This window comes from Crocuta crocuta, unplaced genomic scaffold, assembly GCF_008692635.1.
Source record: "Crocuta crocuta isolate KB4526 unplaced genomic scaffold, BGI_CrCroc_1.0 scaffold103, whole genome shotgun sequence".
In the NCBI taxonomy this organism is placed as follows: domain Eukaryota; kingdom Metazoa; phylum Chordata; class Mammalia; order Carnivora; family Hyaenidae; genus Crocuta; species Crocuta crocuta.
Genome location: NW_027529192.1, coordinates 1,503,507 through 1,521,791, shown reverse-complemented (window position 1 = coordinate 1,521,791; position 18,285 = coordinate 1,503,507). Strand labels below are relative to the sequence as shown.

At 45.1% G+C, this 18,285-nt stretch overlaps 1 protein-coding gene across 7 annotated transcripts in view; it reads left to right on the top strand.

Annotated features, from left to right (window-relative positions):
• NRCAM (neuronal cell adhesion molecule) overlaps window positions 1-18,285 on the top strand; it is a 78,321-nt gene that overhangs the window by 34,112 nt on the left and 25,924 nt on the right. For 6 of the 7 annotated variants that reach the window (XM_077758327.1, XM_077758326.1, XM_077758325.1 and 3 more), the window contains 10 exons: window positions 916-1,082; window positions 1,175-1,322; window positions 3,657-3,781; window positions 6,058-6,159; window positions 10,880-11,077; window positions 11,182-11,252; window positions 12,574-12,799; window positions 13,157-13,272; window positions 14,659-14,866; window positions 17,541-17,663. In XM_077758327.1, coding sequence (XP_077614453.1) covers window positions 916-1,082; window positions 1,175-1,322; window positions 3,657-3,781; window positions 6,058-6,159; window positions 10,880-11,077; window positions 11,182-11,252; window positions 12,574-12,799; window positions 13,157-13,272; window positions 14,659-14,866; window positions 17,541-17,663 — 1,484 coding nt within the window. Of the gene's footprint in view, window positions 1-915; window positions 1,083-1,174; window positions 1,323-3,656; window positions 3,782-4,208; window positions 4,239-6,057; window positions 6,160-10,879; window positions 11,078-11,181; window positions 11,253-12,573; window positions 12,800-13,156; window positions 13,273-14,658; window positions 14,867-17,540; window positions 17,664-18,285 lie in introns of all 7 variants that reach the window. The other variant, XM_077758321.1, reaches the window with a different exon arrangement.

Sequence of the window (18,285 nt, the reverse complement as noted above, 5' to 3'; positions counted from 1 at the left end):
CTGGGCTCCATCCACACGCTCCTGTGAAAGCATCCCAGTCACATGCCGCTCGCCCCTCTCTCGCTTCCCTTACCGTGAATTGGGAGGCACAGGCTGGGTGAGGCAGCAGCTCAGAAGGAATGAGTGAAAGACAATGAGAACATTCAGTTTCCGATCATCGATCAGGGCCGGACGCTGAGCTGGGCTCCTGCTACTGATGTGAGAGCAAAGCCAGGCGCAGGATTATGGACTGTCTGCCCTCGTCTCCACCTTAGCGAGCGGAGAGGCGCGGTGCTTGCGTGGATGGTATCCTGGTTGAGGTGACACTTAGCTTAGGTAGACTTTGCCTCACTCTCTGTCATCAGTCCCCACTTCCGTCTGACAGTAGCCAGGAAGCTGCAGGAACACATGCTTTGCATACATGCTTTGCTGTTTTTCTTCCCTGAATAAATTCTAATTGATACAAATCAAAGCTCTCTTTAGAATTCAAATCAAATACCTTCCAATCAAGATCGCTTTAGAATTAGAGCCTGCAGACGGGCTCACAGGTATGTCCCACTAGGAAGGAGATGTCAGAAAGATCAGTCTTCATTTTACCCTGTTTTATTGTCTATTTTGAGGTAGAATAGGTATTGATGTATTTATTAAGTACGAATCTCTGATACTGAAAATTACAATTTAAGTTTTTTTTTTTNTTTAAGTTTTTCACATTGTCACCCTAATGCTTCCACAGCATTTCTGATTAACTCTTCCAGTTTTATTAACCCCAGTGACCCACAAGCATGCAATTGTAAACGTCTTGTGCAGATTCCAGACGTCTCTGAACTTGATACTTCAATACAGATCATCATGTGCTGACCTTGAATGTAGCATTTTATGTCTGACTTCAAATTATGACTTTTTTTTGTTTCCCTTGTGATACTTTCTGTAATGGAGGTTCAGAGAGGCTAAGGGGAGTGCGCTCCGGGACGATATTTACATTTTGCACGAAAATGGGACTTTGGAAATTCCTGTGGCCCAAAAGGACAGCACGGGAACTTACACGTGTGTGGCAAGGAATAAGTTAGGAATAGCAAAGAATGAAGTCCACTTAGAAATCAAAGGTAAGGCAGAGGGGACGAAGCTTCGTCGCATATCATATGGCTTTGAGCAAATTCTTCAGCTTTGGCAATGGATAACGATAGTTAAATTTCAGACCCAACTAGGATCATTAAGCAGCCTGAATACGCAGTCGTGCAAAGAGGGAGCACGGTATCCTTTGAATGCAAAGTGAAACACGATCACACTTTGATCCCCACCATCACGTGGCTGAAGGACAACGGTGAGCTGCCCAGTGACGGAAGGTACTTGAAGACCATTTCTTTCCTTTCTCTTCCTTGTCTCTTTAAGCTGCTTTGAATGAAAGATTTAATGTAGAGTGACTTAACAGAGATGCTTTTAAAGTTTCTGAAATCTGCTCTCTCCAAGAAAAAAAAAATAAAAATGTGCTTTCCCCCCCCGCCGCAAAATGCTTGGACCTAAAGAGGCATCAAGTCATCGAAATAAGACCCTGAGAATGTTTGTTGTATCTTTTTTTTTTTTTATTTGNATCTGAGCCAAAGTTGGATGCTTAACTGACTGAGCCACCCAGGCGCCCCTGTTGTATCTTTGCATGTTGGTCTCCTGGGCACTTCCGGATGCGAGCACCCTCTCAGGCCTTGGGTGACGTCCATTGTTTTCGACCACGTACAGTGAAGTCTCAGCAGATGTTTTCATTACCATTCTACAAATAAGCAGAAATACAATTGCTTTAATGAGCAGAGGGCGCCTGAATCCTTATCGGTATTTTAAAGGCCACTGGTTTCTATTTGGAGAGGCCATTTTCTTTTGATTTCATGTAAAGCCAGTAGAAAGAGAAGGGGAGGAAAACACAGGTATTTAAAAGAGCCTAAGCAGTCCTTGAGCTTGGAATGAAATCAAGGTCATATCCATCTTCCTGACGAAGCGTCAATTTGACGGAATAGGTACTGAGCTGACTGTGTGAATCTTAGCGGGCACCAGGGCCACAGCGTCGCCCCCTAGTGGAAGGATGCTGTGTGCTGGTGGAAATGCTTTCTGTGGTTTGCTTGCAAATGCGCCCCAACAGTGCCTGTTACTTAATGGCCCCTAAAAAAAAAACCCATGTGGCCTTCTCTTCTATACCCAGAATTTCCATGTAATTCTGTGCTTCCAGCTGGCAGTTTTATTGGGGGAATCTGAGTTGCTAAAGATGAGAAGAAAATAGGAAGAAATGACTGTAGAGTGAATCTGGCTGAAGCTTTAACTTCGAAATTCCCTGCAGAGACAGTTAACAATTTATGAGCCTCACTGAAATCATGCATGAATCCGATTTACATGGATTTTTGACCTACTGAGTAATTTTTCATGCTGGCTAGTAACTGCTAGGAAACTTTTTTTAAAAAATTTTCAACGTTTATTCATTTTTTTTTAAATGTTTTATTTCTAGGAGAGAGAGAGAGAGAGAGACAGCACGAGCAGGGGAGGGTCAGAGAGAGAGGGAGACACAGAATCCGAAGCAGGTACCAGGCTCTGAGTCGTCAGCACAGAGCCCGGTGCAGGACTCGAACTCACAAACTGTGAGATCATGTCCTGAGCCAAAGTTGAATGCTTAACTGACCGAGCCCCCCAGATGCCCCACCTCTAGGAAATTCTTCATGGTACTGGCTGATCTAAGTCATCCTGTTTCTTGTGATAAAGTTGATACTATTCTTTGCATTTACTTTCTTATGAGAGTTTATGCACATGGCAAAAATGGCAGAAAACGTCTGCAGTAAATAATACATTATTTTTTAATATTTATTTATTTTGAGAGAAAGAGAGAACGCACAAGTGGGGAGGGACAGAGAGAGAGAGAGAGAGAGAGAGAATCCCAAGTAGCCTTTGCGCTGTCAGTGCAGAGCCTGATGTGGGGCTTGATCTCACAAACTGTGAGATCATGACCTGAGCTGAAATCAAGAGTTGGACGCTCAATTGACTGAGCCACCCAGGCACCCCAATAAATTATCTAAAAATACACACTTTGTTAGGAATTGAGCTGAATGGGTAGTGTTCGAATGTTTTCTAGGAGCAGAAGCCACAGGAAAGGCCGCTAGTAAGGGTAGTTACAGCTGTCCCCACCTCGCCTCTGGGTGCCCCTGGTCTTTAAGGAAGTTCCTAAAACTCCAGAAGCATGCTTGATAAACCACCAGACCAGATGACTTGACATCCTGCTAACCCAAGTTTCTAGTCCCCTCTGTTTTCCAACTCTAATCATTATCAAAGTGGTACATGTTTTTTGGATTTTTGCTCTAATGAACTGCAAATCTTTATCATCTTTCTCTCTTTTTAAAAAAGTTTATTTATTTATTTCGAGAGAGAGATCAATGAGCAGGGGAAGGGTAGAGATGGGAGACGGAGAATCCCAAGCAGGCTCCGCGCTGTCAGCACAGAGCCCAGTGCAGGGCTCAGTCTCACAAACTGTGAGATCATGATGACCTGAGCCGAAATCAAGAGTCCAACGCTCAACAGCCTGAGCCACCCAGGCCCTCATCTTTCTCGCTTTTCAGCTTCCCAGAGCCTCTTTCACACCGGTAACGCCGCCATCCATCGTGTGTGGCTGGATGTCCGTTTCAGCTGCTCTGAACACGTTTTCTCCGCAGGTTTACCGTTGACAAAGACCATTTGGAGGTAGCTGATGTGAGGGACGGCGACGGCGGGACGTACACATGTGTGGCCAACACAACTCTGGACGTGGTTTCCGCCAGCGCCGTGCTCAGCGTCGTCGGTAAGCACTAGGGCACGTGGCACCGCTGCTGCCCGTGTTAGGCTGGAAGGAACACTCGGTACTAAATGTTTGCTTGATGTAGTGTCACAGGCGTGTGCGTGAGTTAAAGACCTACATGCTTCTTCTCTGAAAGACGCCGTGGAGGCAGTCATTTCAGTATAAATATACCCCTGTAGCGGCACTGGTACAAAATGATGCGTGCGCCTATTAGTGATACTTGTAGAAGAAAATTGGGTGAAATGATGTATTTTATTTAAAACTAAATGACCCCCCCACCACGCTGGGACTGTTTGTGGATGCCGTGTCCCACAGCTAAGCGCACAGCTTCGTGTTGAATCTGAACCATGTTCAGTCTTTGTCTTGTGCTATCTTATATCTTCCCATTCCTCATTTTGATTAAAATCCTTTATATTAATGTCCTTTCTAGCTCCTACTCCAACTCCAGCTCCTATTTACGGTAAACTAATACAAGTCTTCTTTCTCTGTTTTCTGTCAAGCAAGTCCACATCTCCAAAAAAAAAAAAATTACTTTCTTTTCTCTGTCACATCATTGTGTTTCTTTAAGGAAGAGGGCTCTGTTCAATGTTCTGTTGCATTGCCAGTTCACTGCTTTGAATCATTTCTTCATGATGGTTCTGGAATGTTTCACTGAATGTGTTACCACTTGTGTCTAGATATTTCATGCGTTATTCTTTTTTTTTTTTTTAATTTTTTTTATGTGTATTCATTGTTGAGAGACAGAGAGAGAGAATGCGAGCAGGGGAGGGGCAGAGAGAGAGGGAGACACAGAATCCGAAGCAGGATCCAGGCTCCGAGCTGTCAGCACAGAGCCCGACGCGGGGCTCGAACCCATGAACCGTGAGATCCTGACCTGAGCCGGAGTCGGACGCTCAACCGACTGAGCCACCCAGGCACCCCTTTCCTGTGTTATTCTAAAGTCACTTCAATATAGAAGTCCCTCTTTGATAATTCCCTTGCAAAGGAGCATAGTGCTTTTTCAAAAGTTGCCATCCACATTTTACAGATATTTTGATATTTACAAATATTTTGAAAAAATATCTCAAAAATTCCACAAATTAGGTTTTTATTTCAGTCTAAATATTTTATTTATTTATAGCAAGTTGCTTTGGAAACATAAATGTTTGGGATTCCATCTTCGAGAAATTTATACAGGAAAACAGTGACTGTTTTTGAATAACATTTGGCTTTTGTCGTAGAGAAAACCAGCTCACTGTGTTTAAGAAACAAAAATCACTAAAGAAAGACCAACAGGGAGGCACTTCCAGGTTGTCTGATTTTTCTGAGTCTGGAAAATAAATCTGAAATTGTTTCCAGAATTCTTTTCAATTAAAGAACCTTCGTCTTTAGTCAGCATATAAATACAAAAATTAATTTTATGGCATAACCTCGACTGGATTTTATACAGTATCCTTAGTTATGCTGTAGAAGAATCTTGGCAGACATTTACTGTTTCTTTACCGGTGGGAAAGCAGTGCCCAATATTTCTGTACGGCCTCTGGTTCCCCGAGAACTACAGTCACAAGCAAGATCAAGGTCAGGAAAGAGCCCAGAGGGGAACATTAATTCTCTGGATCTCAGAGAATTCACCTTTAGAAGAAACAGACATGCTCCTGGGTCACCGTCATCCCAACAGGTGTCTGTACCCTCGAGTCCTCTGCGAGTGAACACACCGTGTCCCCTGATGCCCGACTGTTGTACTGAGTATCCGCATGAGGTATGCATGCTGAGAGCGGCTTACAGATCAGCAATCTTAGAATTCCCTTAAAAACACGAATATTCTCCAGGAGCTCCAAAACCCATCACTTCACACATTTCCAAAAGAACATCCAAGTCTTCTTAATAAGCAGTACACGGACTTGCCTGTTTTTGTGTTTCAGCATTTGCTATTCTCTGTTGCCCATTTATTAGAAATCAAGCTTCAATATTATTTTTTCTGTCTGCGCTCCTTCATGTGTGTGAGAAGGCACACCGAGAGTGCTGGTGAACCATGTAGGCCCGCCTCACCCGTTTTGGTCACACGTGATTCGGTTTCATGTGGAAAAGAAGCAAGCAGAACTCACTGATGGGTTGGCGTGAGTGTGCTTGTGTGTTCCCAGCAACCTCGGCTGTTGGCATTTCATGTCTGTTGCATGCTCATCGACCATTAAGTGCACTGTGTCTTTAAGATGCACCCCCTGTGAATAGTATTACAAGTAAGTAAGAGAAACCCTCCTAAGGATGGATGGTTAATCGTGGTGTGTGTGTTCGGTCTGCAGATGTCCCAAATCCTCCCTTTGACTTAGAATTGACAGATCAACTCGACAAAAGTGTTCAGCTGTCGTGGACCCCAGGCGATGACAACAATAGCCCTATTACAGGTATGTGATGTCATTTTCTATGTCACTGATAAATTTCACGAGCATTTCTGAAGTATTTTGTCATGTGCGATTGAAATTCCTTACAGAGAATTTGCTGGCAAATTACTAAGAGAACAGAAGCATTTGTTTATAGCTGTCCTCTCTCTAGAGCCGGAGTTATTCCCAGTTACAGCTTCTGGTAGAAGACGTTACTTAATTGCTGAAGATGTTAACTAAGCAAATACACTTTCATGTTGCGTATGAGATCCATAAGAATCACTGTAAATTTGGGGCACCTGGGTGACTTGGTGGGTTAGGCATCCGACTTCGGTTCAGGTCATGATCTCCTGGTTAGTGAGTACAACCCCAGCTCTGCACAGCCTGCTTCGGATTCTCTGTGTCTCTCTCTCTCTTTGCCCCTCTCCCTGCCTCATGCTCTGTCTCTGTCTTTCTCAAAAATAAATAACATATTTTTTTTTAAAAAACTATCGCAGTAAATTCCCACCATAGTAGGAAGATGTATTGTAAGCTCTTCATTTTGCCCATTAACGTGGGAGAAAAGGGTAGAGAGACGAGGCACTGTCCTGCCCATGTGTGTATCGGGAAACTGAGATTTGGTGAGTAAAGTGACTTTTCAGACCCACAGTTGGTAATGGAACTGGGTGTGGACATTAGGTCTGTTACCTTCCAGTACGGGTCTCTTTCTTCCCATCAGCCCCTGCTATGAAGGGGCACATTCCGCAATGTCCTATCCTTGCCATGATGATGCTAACCTAGGGAGTGAAGTCAAAAGAGAGCCACACCATGAGGACACTGGAAGAGCTTAATAAAGTTAGAATCTAGATGTGCTTACAAGTTTTAAAACTGAAGAGATACTTCAGAGAGTATCACAGACCTGTAATATATTATTACCTTCAGGTATTTGCTGCAGGAAAATTAGATTCCTTTCCTCAGATTACTCTGAAATGACGTGTGTGTTGATGTATTGCACCTGCTGGTATAACGGACTATTTCCAGTGAAATTCAACAGAAGCCACCTCTCTATCTCGTGTTATTTTGTAGTGTTCCTTTCTCAACTGAGGTTTTAGTCCTTGATCAGAACACTCATCCATTCATCCTGAGTCTTCCAATTAATTCAATACAGTAGCCAGATTTAGCCAGTTAGGACACTTGCAGACTCTTTGTAGCAGTGTTAAAATAAGACCATCAGATTTCAAAGCATTTCTCTTCTTTCATTCATCCACTCATTGATTCAACAGATATTGATTGACTGCCTGTTATGTACCAGGCACTGTTCTAAAACAACATAGTCAGAAATTTCTGCCCCTATGGATCTTATATTTTAGCAGAGGACACAAATGAAATAAAGTTAATAATATATATTATGTTGAATATAATATCATTGTATATGTGTATATGTATGTAAAATGCCATACACACTGTATAAGGGTGTGTGTGTGTATGTATACATATATACACATATGTATATACGTAGAACACACACACACTACTCAGACCTCCCTTCAGGAAAGAACCTTCAACAGGGAGTGTTGACATCAGTCTCCTTTGCCCGCACCTTCCCCAAAGGTCTGCTGCAGTGTGCATGGAAGACCACGGAGCCTGTACTGAGCCACTACAGTAACCAAGGGGTGGACTGTGACTGTGCAGGTCTTGCAGGCCATTGTAAGGGTTGGGAAGTCATGGGAAGGAGTTAAGTAGAGGAATGATGAATGAATCACTGTGGCTCCTCTACTGAAGACGGCCTCTAGAAGAACAAGACGGGATGCAGGGAGGCAGGTGGGACTGAAGTTCTCCATGAAGTCCCCTGTAGAACCTCACCAAACTCACAAGGGTGCCTCGGGGTATTTTTTTAAACTTTTGATTCTTAAATTTTGATATTTAAAAAACACAGTTGGGGCGCCTTATTGGTTCAGTTGATTGAGCCTCTGACTCTTTATTTTGGCTCAGGTCATAGTCCCAGGGTCATGGGATTGAGCCCCGCATCAGGCTCCGTGTGAAGCATGAAGCCTGCTTCAGGCTCTCTCTCTTTCCCTCTGCCCCTCCCACACTCACTCACTCTCGAAGATAAAAATAAGTTAATTTACAAAACACTGTCACATCTGTCAGACACCACATTAAATATTAGCTTGGAACTTACAGTTCCAACATGATATCGCTGTATCATATTGTGGTGATGCCTTATATGCAAAGCCATTTTTGCTGTGGTGCAAAGCCAGTACCACATGAAAATCAGCGTGTGACAGAAAATGAGGAAGGTGGTGTCCAATCCCTTCACAAGGTGTGAGAAGTTACTTAGTGCCGAACAGGTTTTTTGAGTTCTTAAGACATGAACATTTACGAAGTTGTATGGACCTAACTACTTCCCTGGAAATATTAGATACTTCTTTTGGCCTAAGGAAACCGTGAAGAAAATTACCGAGACTCTAAGTGCACCATGAACCGAGAACATTTGGGAACTCATGGGGTGGGAGGTTATGCCATGCTTCATGCAGGAGATAACGGTGGCTTGGAATAGGTCGAGAGGGATGGAGGTGCTGAAAAATGGTCAGATTATGCATGCTTTAAAGGTCCAACCAACAAAACTACTGAAAGTATGGAAGGAGAGGATTGAAAATGGACTTCACAGTTTGTTTTTTTACAAATAGTTTATTGTCACGTTGGTTTCCATATAACACCCAGTGCTCATCCCCACAAGTGCCCTCCTCCATGCCCATCACCCCCCTTCCCCTCCCCCACCCATGAGTCCTCAGTTTGTTCTCAGCATTCAAGAGTCTCTCATGGTTTGCCTCTCTCCCTCTCCCCCACTATTTCCCCCCTTCTTCCCCCCCGCGGTCCTCCGTTAAGTTCCGGACTTCACAGTTTTGACCTGAGCTGTCACTGCCACTTGGGGAGGAGAATCAGGATCACTCTTGGTCGTAACCTGTTTGTCCTGCTATGATAGAGAGTCAAGTGGAGATGTTGAGTCAATGAACTGTCTGTCCAAGTACAGTTGAGGGGAGGGGGAGGGGCTGTCCATATAAACGGGCACCAGTTTATGAGACTGGAGATCACCAGCAAGTGAGTAGAGAGCGAAAGGAAAACTCTAGCCACTTAGCTTCAGAGAACTGCAACACACAACATTTCTACTTCATCTCTGTAATTCAGATCGTGGCGCATGGCACATTAGTAGGCAATTAACAAATATCTAAATACCGATTTTTTTTTTACCAGGGTAAAACATGTACATGCCGCAAAATTTTAGTAAATGCAGAAGGATATGCACTTAGAAGTAAGTCTTCTGCACACCTCTGATTCTCTGTTTCTCCATGACACTGTTGGCATCAGTGTGTGTGCTCTGAGAGGTAGTACACATATAGTCAAGCGTATATGTATGTGTATGTGTTATGGTAATTCTTTGTGCTTTTACATAAGTATTCCACACCTTTCCATACCCTACTTGGCTACACTTAACTGCGTATTTTAGAAATCCTCCCATTTGGGTGGCATATGGAGTAGCCCCGTTCATTTAAAAAAAAATTTTTAACATTTATTCATTTTTTGAGAGACAGAGAAAGACACAGAGTATTGAGCGTGGGAGGGGCTCAGACAGAGGGAGACACAGAATCCGAAGCAGGCTCCAGGCTCTGAGCTGTCTGCACAGAGCCCAATGCAGAGCTCGAACTCCCAAACCACGACATCATGACCTGAGCCGAAGTCAGATGCTTAATTGACTGAGCCAACCAGACACCGCAGCCCCATTCATTTTTTATAGCTGCAGAGTATTCCATTGTGTGCATGTGCCAAAGTTTATTTGACCAGGATTCTATTGATGAACATTTAGGTTGTTTTGCACTTGGGTTGTTTCAACAGTAAACAGTGTCACAGTGTGGATTCTTTTCCCTGTGTCTGTGAGCATATGCACGAGCACATTCATTCAAAATAAATTGCTAGGGGTACAATCTCTCAAAGAGAAGATGTCAGAGTTGAATGTTGTGAGATGTCCTAAATTATTCTCTATAGAAGTTGTACTGATGTACACTTCCCAGAGCCAGTGTATGAGAATGCTTGTTTCCCTGTGTAAGAGTCAACAAAGTCTGTTAAACTTCTGAGTTGCTGCCAATCTGCTTAGTGGAAAGTGATATCTCACTATATTTATTCTCAAATGTTTTAATGTTTATTTATTTTTGAGAGAGAGAGAGAAAGTATGAACAGGGGAGGGGCAGCAAGAAGGGGAGACACAGAATCCGAAACAGACTCCAGGCTCTGAGCTGTCAGCACAGAGCCCGATGCGGGGCTTAAACCCATGAACCGTGCGATCATGACCTGAGCCAAAGTCAGACGCTTAACCAACGGAGCCATCCAGGTGCCCCTCATTATATTTATTTTAATTTTTCCTGTTATGATAAAAAAAAAACCCTGACCATATTTTCATGTATTTAAACTTTCCAAAGGATGTGTAGACCACTTCTAAATAGTTTTAGGTAACTAAACTCAGCATGCTAGAGAAAGAATACCAAATATTATTGGGTATTGGGTATTGAGGATAATGATAGAATTCTTAAATCAAAATATTCTGACAGGATTCTTCTTGAAAGTGAAGTAATCCATGTTCAGCTACTCGTGTTAGATTGTCCTCTTCATTTTCGTAGCAACCTACCGTTGTGTGACTGACTGAATTCTCTTGGGTTCTATGTGTGTGCGTGTGCGTGTGCGTGTGCGTGTGTGTGTGTGTTGTGGCCAGAATTCATCATTGAATATGAAGACGCAATGCATGAGGCAGGGCTGTGGCACCACCAAACCAAGGTTTCTGGAACGCAGACCACAGCCCAGCTGAAGCTGTCGCCGTATGTGAACTACTCCTTCAGAGTGATGGCAGTGAACAGCCTCGGGAGGAGCCTGCCCAGCGAGGCATCTGAACAGTATTTGACTAAAGCTGCAGGTAAGTAACGGGGCAGGGCTTCTATGAAAGGAAATAAAATGGAAAATCTTTCTGCTTTTTGAGAAAGACCGAAGCTTACACATATGTGGCTGCTTAACTTCTAGAACCGGATACAAATCCCACAGCTGTGGAGGGACTAGGATCCGAGCCGGATAATTTGGTGATTACCTGGAAGGTGAGCTCGCCACGAAGCCTTCAACTTTCCTTGGTGTATTTTAGAGTGAATGAAAAAAAGTTGTTTGTAAACAATATCTATATTGAAATCCCATGTCATCCACTTGGGGGGAAAATATTTATTTAAGAGACATTATTGTGTTGTAGTTAAAAGTTTGATTCCTGGAGCCAGAATGAATGGGCGCAAATACCAGCTGTGTCACTTGCTAACTGCATGACCGCAAGCCAGCTGCTTACCTTCTCCGTTATGTGTCTGTATCGTGAGGCTAGCAGTAGAGCCAGCCTCGTACAGTTAAAGGAGTTAATACATATAAGGCCCTTAGAAGAGCGCCTACGCATATGCACTCAGTAAATGCCAGCCAGTATTATCATCTCATGGAGAACCATCTAGAAGACATGTACCAAGCTATTCCCAGTACTCAACTACTACTACCTCTGCTGCTGCTGCTACTGCTGCTTCTCTCTCTCTCTCTCTCTCTCTCTCTCTCTCTCTCTTTTGGTTTATCTGTATTTTCTGGACTTTAAAAATTAACACATTCACTTGTGTGGTTTTAAACCTTACTTTAGTAGACCCATGCAGGCACACTTAGATGCATACATACTTGTACATTTATGTATACAGACATGACAAGATAGACTGACACACCAACTTGTTTTGTTTTTTTTTTTAAGATTTTCTTTTTAAGTAATCTCTATACCCAACGTGGGACTCAAACCCACAATCCTAAGATTAAGGGTCATATGCTTCCCCACTGAGTCAGCCAGGTGCTCTAACAAACCAACTTTTTTTTTTTTAATGAAGGAAAAAGTAGTTCACCAGCTTCAGTCTCTGAGTAAAATAGACAGTGGTGGGCTATCACACAAACAGGAGTAGATGAAGGAAACTATGCAGTTGCCCACCCTTGACTGTGGAGCCAGAGTGTAAGAGGCCTATATGGGATTTACTACTTCAAGACAGAAATTAATAAGCTTTGTGGTGCACCTGGGTGGCTCAGTGGGTTAAGTGTCTTAGTCTTGATCTCAGTTCAGGTCTTGATCTTAGGGTCTTGAGTTCAAGCCATGTTGGGCTACGCCCTGGGCGTGAAGCCTACTTAAAAAAAAGAGACAGAAGAAAAAAAATTAAGAACTTTTGAAATGTTGATCCCAAATAAGCTTTGAATCTCATCACAAATAAAAAAAGATATAAGGTCCCTGGAGAACGTTGTTAATAGCTTGGGCTTTAGTGTTTCAGTTTCTTGAAGTCTGAGAATTGAATTTGGTGTTCTGGGGAAATGTTGCACAGTCTGTTTTATAGGCTCTGATTTACTTGGCTTTTCTTGTAGCCCTTGAATGGTTTCGAATCTAATGGTCCAGGCCTCCAGTACAAAGTTAGCTGGCGCCAGAAAGATGGCGATGATGAATGGGCGTCCGTGGTCGTGGCGAACGTATCCAAATATATTGTCTCTGGCACGCCAACCTTCGTTCCATACCTGATAAAAGTGCAGGCCCTGAATGACGTGGGGTTTGCGCCAGAGCCGGCTGTGGTCATGGGCCATTCCGGAGAAGATCGTAAGTGTTTGATGCTATTTTGTTTATACTTTGATTTATACCGGTGAAACAGACTTACCAAGGTGCAAGCCAAGGCCATTGCAAGAGGGCGCTTAGATTGGGAGGGACGGAAGCAGCAATTATGCTCCACATTCCTGAATTTAAATTCTCTGCTCTATAAAAAACAGATTCAGCATGTTAAATATTGTTATTTTTCAAAGGCACGTTATTCTCACCAAGTCACGTGAACAAATAGCAAATGAACTCTCACACCTTGAAAACCCATAAAATAGAGCCAAGCCAAAATTGTTCGTGGCGTTTTTGCATGAAATTCAAAACAACACTGATACTTCTACCCCCTTTCCTGTTTTCCCCTAGTCCCAATGGTGGCACCTGGAAATGTGCGTGTGAACGTGGTGAACAGTACCTTAGCTGAGGTGCACTGGGACGCGGTACCTCTGAAAAGTATCCGAGGACACCTGCAAGGCTATCGGGCAAGTCAAGGCGGAGTTTTTCACTCTTTCCGTAGGAACAGGCCATCAGCCAGTGTCCAGGGCACTTTTCTTGGTCTGAGGCCTTGAGAGTTCTTCTGGTTTATCGCCTCAAACAGGGCCGTCTCTAAGGACCTCAGCTAGAGCAGAAGCAAAACCTCACTGAATCCAAAGTGGAAAAAAAAAAAAGGTGGCCTCCGCTTTTCCCATAGATGATCTAAAATTCTTCCAACTATTAACATAGGGACAAAGTGGGGAAAACTAAGGTTTAAGAAACTAAAATACAATGAAATGCACCTAGCTTTAAAGCAGTACTGACAGGGGTACCTCAGTCGGTTGAGCATGCAACTCTTGATTTTGGCTCAGGTCCTGATCTCGTGGTTCATGAGTTCGAGCCCTCCGTGGGGCTCTGTGTCGACAATACAGAGCCTGCTTGTGATTCTCTCTCTCTTCTTCTCTTGGCTCTTCCCCCGCTCAAAACAAATAAATACATTTAAGAAATAATTATGAAACAATACGGACCATGCATGTTAAATTGTCCATAAGATAACATAGGCACATTAAAAAAATTTTTTTACTGTTTTATTTACTTTTGAGAAAGAGAGAGAGACAGAGACAGAGTGTGAGTGGATGAGGAGCAGAGAGAGGGAGACACAGAATCTGAAGCAGCTTCAGGCTCTGAGCTGTAAGCACAGAGCCTAACACGGGGCTCAAACTCATGAACTGTGAGACCATGACTTGAGCCTAAGTCAGACACGCTTAACCAACTGGGCTGCTCAGGTGCCCCTAAAAAAAGTATTTTTAATTAAGTGATGCAGCTTGACTTCATGAAAAAGCCCTAGACTTTGGAGGTGAGAATCCACTATGGCTTGTGAGTGCCCTGTGGCTGGGGACAAGCCACTCGGGGTTCATCTGTGCTAAAGGATTAATAATAAAAGCTTCAGTGTGGCTTTTAGGTTTAAATTAAATGATCTATTGCACATGAAATTGTATTAACTCTGGAAAAGTATGTAAGCATTGGGCAGTAGTTTTTACTTTCAGAATATTTTATACAAGTAAGCAGCTTAAATCCTTCTATCATCTTGCTTTGCCTAATGTTCTAGAAAGAACTGGGCGGGTGTCGTGCTGTTCCATTTATTTCCCTTAGACGCCTCCCACCAAGCAGAATATAGCCCAGGCGGCATCACATATTCTCAGTTCGATTTCCCTCCTTGTCTCTGGGCTTCCACTGTCTCACTTCATAATCAATACCCATCAGGTTTGCCAGGAATTATGTTCTAAAATGCACCAGGGAACTTTCTAGGGCACAACCATACACCTAAATTTCGCGAGCAAGAAGAATCTTGTCTGCCGCGCTCTGCGTCCTGACTGTTGTTGTTGCCCTTTCAGATTTACTACTGGAAGGCACAGGAGGGCTCGCCTAAGAGAAACAGACGCCACATCGAGAAGAAGATCCTCACTTTCCAGGGCAGCAAGACCCACGGCATGTTGCCCGGGCTCGAGCCTTTCAGCCACTACACGCTGAACGTCCGAGTGGTCAACGGGAAAGGGGAGGGCCCGGCCAGCCCCGACAGGGTCTTTAACACTCCAGAAGGAGGTAGGGGGCGGACGCCTCTCTGAGTTTCTAGAACCTACGGTACATCCCGAGAGGCTCTGCACGACAGAGGAGGGCCCGCAAAGCTGGCACAGTGTCCTCCGATAGGTGGCCTGAGGGTCCTCGGAAGGCTTCACAATACAGAATTCTGCTCCCAACCCCCCTCCCGCCTTGTATCTCTCCACCTTAGCCACAGGGTCAGAAACCTTGGTAATTGGAGGTTTGTTGGGGTCATGACCTTTCGGACCTGAAGGGAGGCAGGTACTTTCTCTAAGCCTCTGTCACTCCATCTGTAAAGTATGAGAACTCGGGTAAGAACCTAAAACACCTGGCAAGAAAGAGAATTCTGTGAGTCGTGGTTTGCTTCCTTCCCCGGGGCGCCTTCAGAGTTTATGCTAACGTTGAGTGACGTTAGAAGATTGGAAGCCTGGAGAAAGTGGGTTGCGAAGAGAAGGAAAAGCATGGCAAGAAGGGGCAGGGGGAGAAGAGGGTCAGATCCCTACTGATGCAGGGGTGGGGTGTGAGGACTTTGGGTACAGGGACGTGGGAGCCTAGTGGACGAGGGACAGGGGGAGAGGAGAGTAAGAAAGATAGGGATTCACATATTTGAATTTTACTGCAAGCCCATATTAAAAACGGCTTCTTTAGGTCTTTTAGATAAAAGGAGTTTACAGACAAACCTATCCCAGCTCCTGGTTGAAAGGTTCACGATGATGGGGCGCCTGGGTGGCTCAGTCGGTTAAGCGTCCAACTTCGGCTCAGGTCATGATCTCGCGGTTCATGAGTTCGAGCCCCGCGTCGGGCTCTGTGCTGACAGCTCGGAGCCTGGAGCCTGCTGCAGATTCTGTGTCTCCCTCTCTCTCTCTGCCCCTTCCCTGCTCAAGCTCTGTTTCTCCCTCTCAAAATAAATAAACCTTAAAGAATTAAAAAAAGAAAGAAAGAAAGGCTCATGATGGTGGCACCTGAGCCAACATTCTGTGAGGGCCAATCCGTGTCCCAGCTCCCATCTTGTAATTGCTTGTTCCTGGTTGGGCTCATTGCTCCTTAGAGGTTAAAGGCTCCTCCATCTCTAGGCTTTCCCTAGTGAGACGTCACGCTCATCCTGGAGATGGTTCAGGGAAGGTGTCGTAGTAGAGATGACCAGTGAATGAAAGGCTAAGGAAGAGAGGAGGTAGTATGTCCACAGACACAATGGTGTGAAACAGTGTGGCTCCCTAAGGAACTGCCAGTCGTGTAGCCAGTAATGGTGAGAAGAGAGAGGAAGGTCAGTGAAGGAGGACCCGTGTCATAGCAACCTGTAAGCTCTTAACCTGAAGACTACAGTCTCTTGGGGGTCAATGATTGGGTTTAAGGAGCTCCAAGAACCCCCTCATTTTATATGCAATATGTTTATTTTTCTGGGGAGACTTTTTGGCTGTCATCAGCTTCTGAAAGGGGTGGGAAGCTTAGAACTACGTGCCAGGAACCTTCTAGACCCAGGCAAAGGCCACTGAAGGCCCCGAGTGGGGCAGTGGTGGAGACGAGAGTAGGGAACGGATGTGGTTGACACATATGAGGTGGAACTGACAGGATGCCGGATCCCGGGAGGCGGAAGAAATGAGGCAGAGGGACGAGTGTGCAGGCGCTGCAGGATTCTCGCACGGAGAGTCGTGACGCCGAGGCTTTTCTTTCCAGGAGGCAACTTTATTTGTGGCCGCACCGCTCAGTCGGGCTCGTACCCAAAAGAACTGAGCGGCCCACATCACATGGCATCGTTTTTTTAATACATTTTCTATTTCTTTGTCTCCCATACACGGTACCACACAGCAACACGCAGTCTGATTAAGTTGCCTCAGTTTACAGGGCCGGGGGGGGGTGTGGGCAGCTGGACCCACATCTAGGTGACCTTGAAGTCTGCTCTCCTCTCTTCTTCATTTGTTTCTCTCTCCTTAGGGAGGGGTTCCTACCACAGCAGAGAGGGAAATTCAGGTTGACTCCTTGGTTTCCAGGGAGAGATTTGGTTCCAAGTCCGGAGAGGCGGTGGGGCCCTTACGGGGCCTAGAGAACATGGCGGGTGTGGAGAGGAGGTGGCGGCCCTGAGGGGGAGCCGCCGCCCTCCGTCAGCCTCAGGGGGAAGTGGATTTAGAAAAGACTAGGCGTGTCTCCTCCGGGAACGTGCCAGCCTCTGCCACCGGGAGCCGGCCGCCCTGTGGGCCTTCCCAGAGCCAGGCCCTGCCCGGCGACCGCCAGCTGCCCGGTGGGAGTCACCCTGCGCGTGGGCAGCGCGCCGGGCGTCCCGGCCGCTCAGGGACACCTGGCTTGTCGGAGACCAACACGGCCCAGAACGCGGGTCTGGTCAGAATCGTTTGACTGAGTCACCAGTTTGCTTCCGTTAAGACACCGCTCATGAAGCGATTTCCGTCTCCTTCAAAAATACCGGGTTCGGATCCGGGGAGAGGCAAAGCGTCTAGGTGTTTCGGAGGACGGTTCTAATGAGCCTCCGTGGAAGTGACAAGAAAAAAGAGGAAGAGACTGGGTGAACGGGTTCTTGTCACAGGTTTCTGGGCGGAGTCGGGCACGAGAGTGAGTTACAGAAAACCCTGTGAGCGGTGTGGGGGTGTGGCGTATACAGTAGTCACTTTAATGCATTTGGAAACCTTCAGAAACCGTTTCGTTGACTCCGTGGTCTCACTCTAAGTCCCCAGTGCTCCGTCGTCTTTGAAGATTGTTAACCCGACGCTAGACTCCCTCACTTTGGAATGGGACCCCCCGAGCCGCCCGAATGGCATTTTGACTGAGTACACCTTAAAGTATCAGCCAAGTAAGTTATTGGGCGAAGGGAAAGGGGAAATATGGCTTAAAAGGGAAAAAAGAAAAAGAACTGTTCTCTTAAAGCACAGACTGGTTACTTCTTCAGTGCTGTACCGCGTATGCGGACATACACCTTCCAGTGGTGTTCCCGAAGGAACTGCATTCACATCATGCTTTTTAAAGACACCTAGGCTATTGAAAATCAAGTAATCCGCATAATAATACAGACCTCTGAGGGCCGGGTGGATGCTATTGTTCTATTAGGTAGGTGTTACCTATAATTAGAAAACAGGAAAAAAAAATAAAAATAAAGAAGGCTGGAAAGAAAAAAAAAGAGGGGTTCCTTTGGTACAAGGCCGCTGGAGACAGGCTTGGGGGTCATCAGCCTATGACACCACCTGCAAAATCACAAAATACGGAAATGTGATTGCAGTTTGGCTGCAAAATTCCCCTAGCTTCTAAGCCTATGGGGAGTTTATTTCCCCCTGTTTTGCCCTGTTAGAGAGGCTGTAAACGGCTATCAGCTATGGCAGGCGATCAATGAATTACAAGTCAGCGCAATCCAAGTTTGGCCTCTTTGGTTGACCCACTTGTTGGTAGTAGTATTCCTAGAGAGATTAATGGGGAACGCG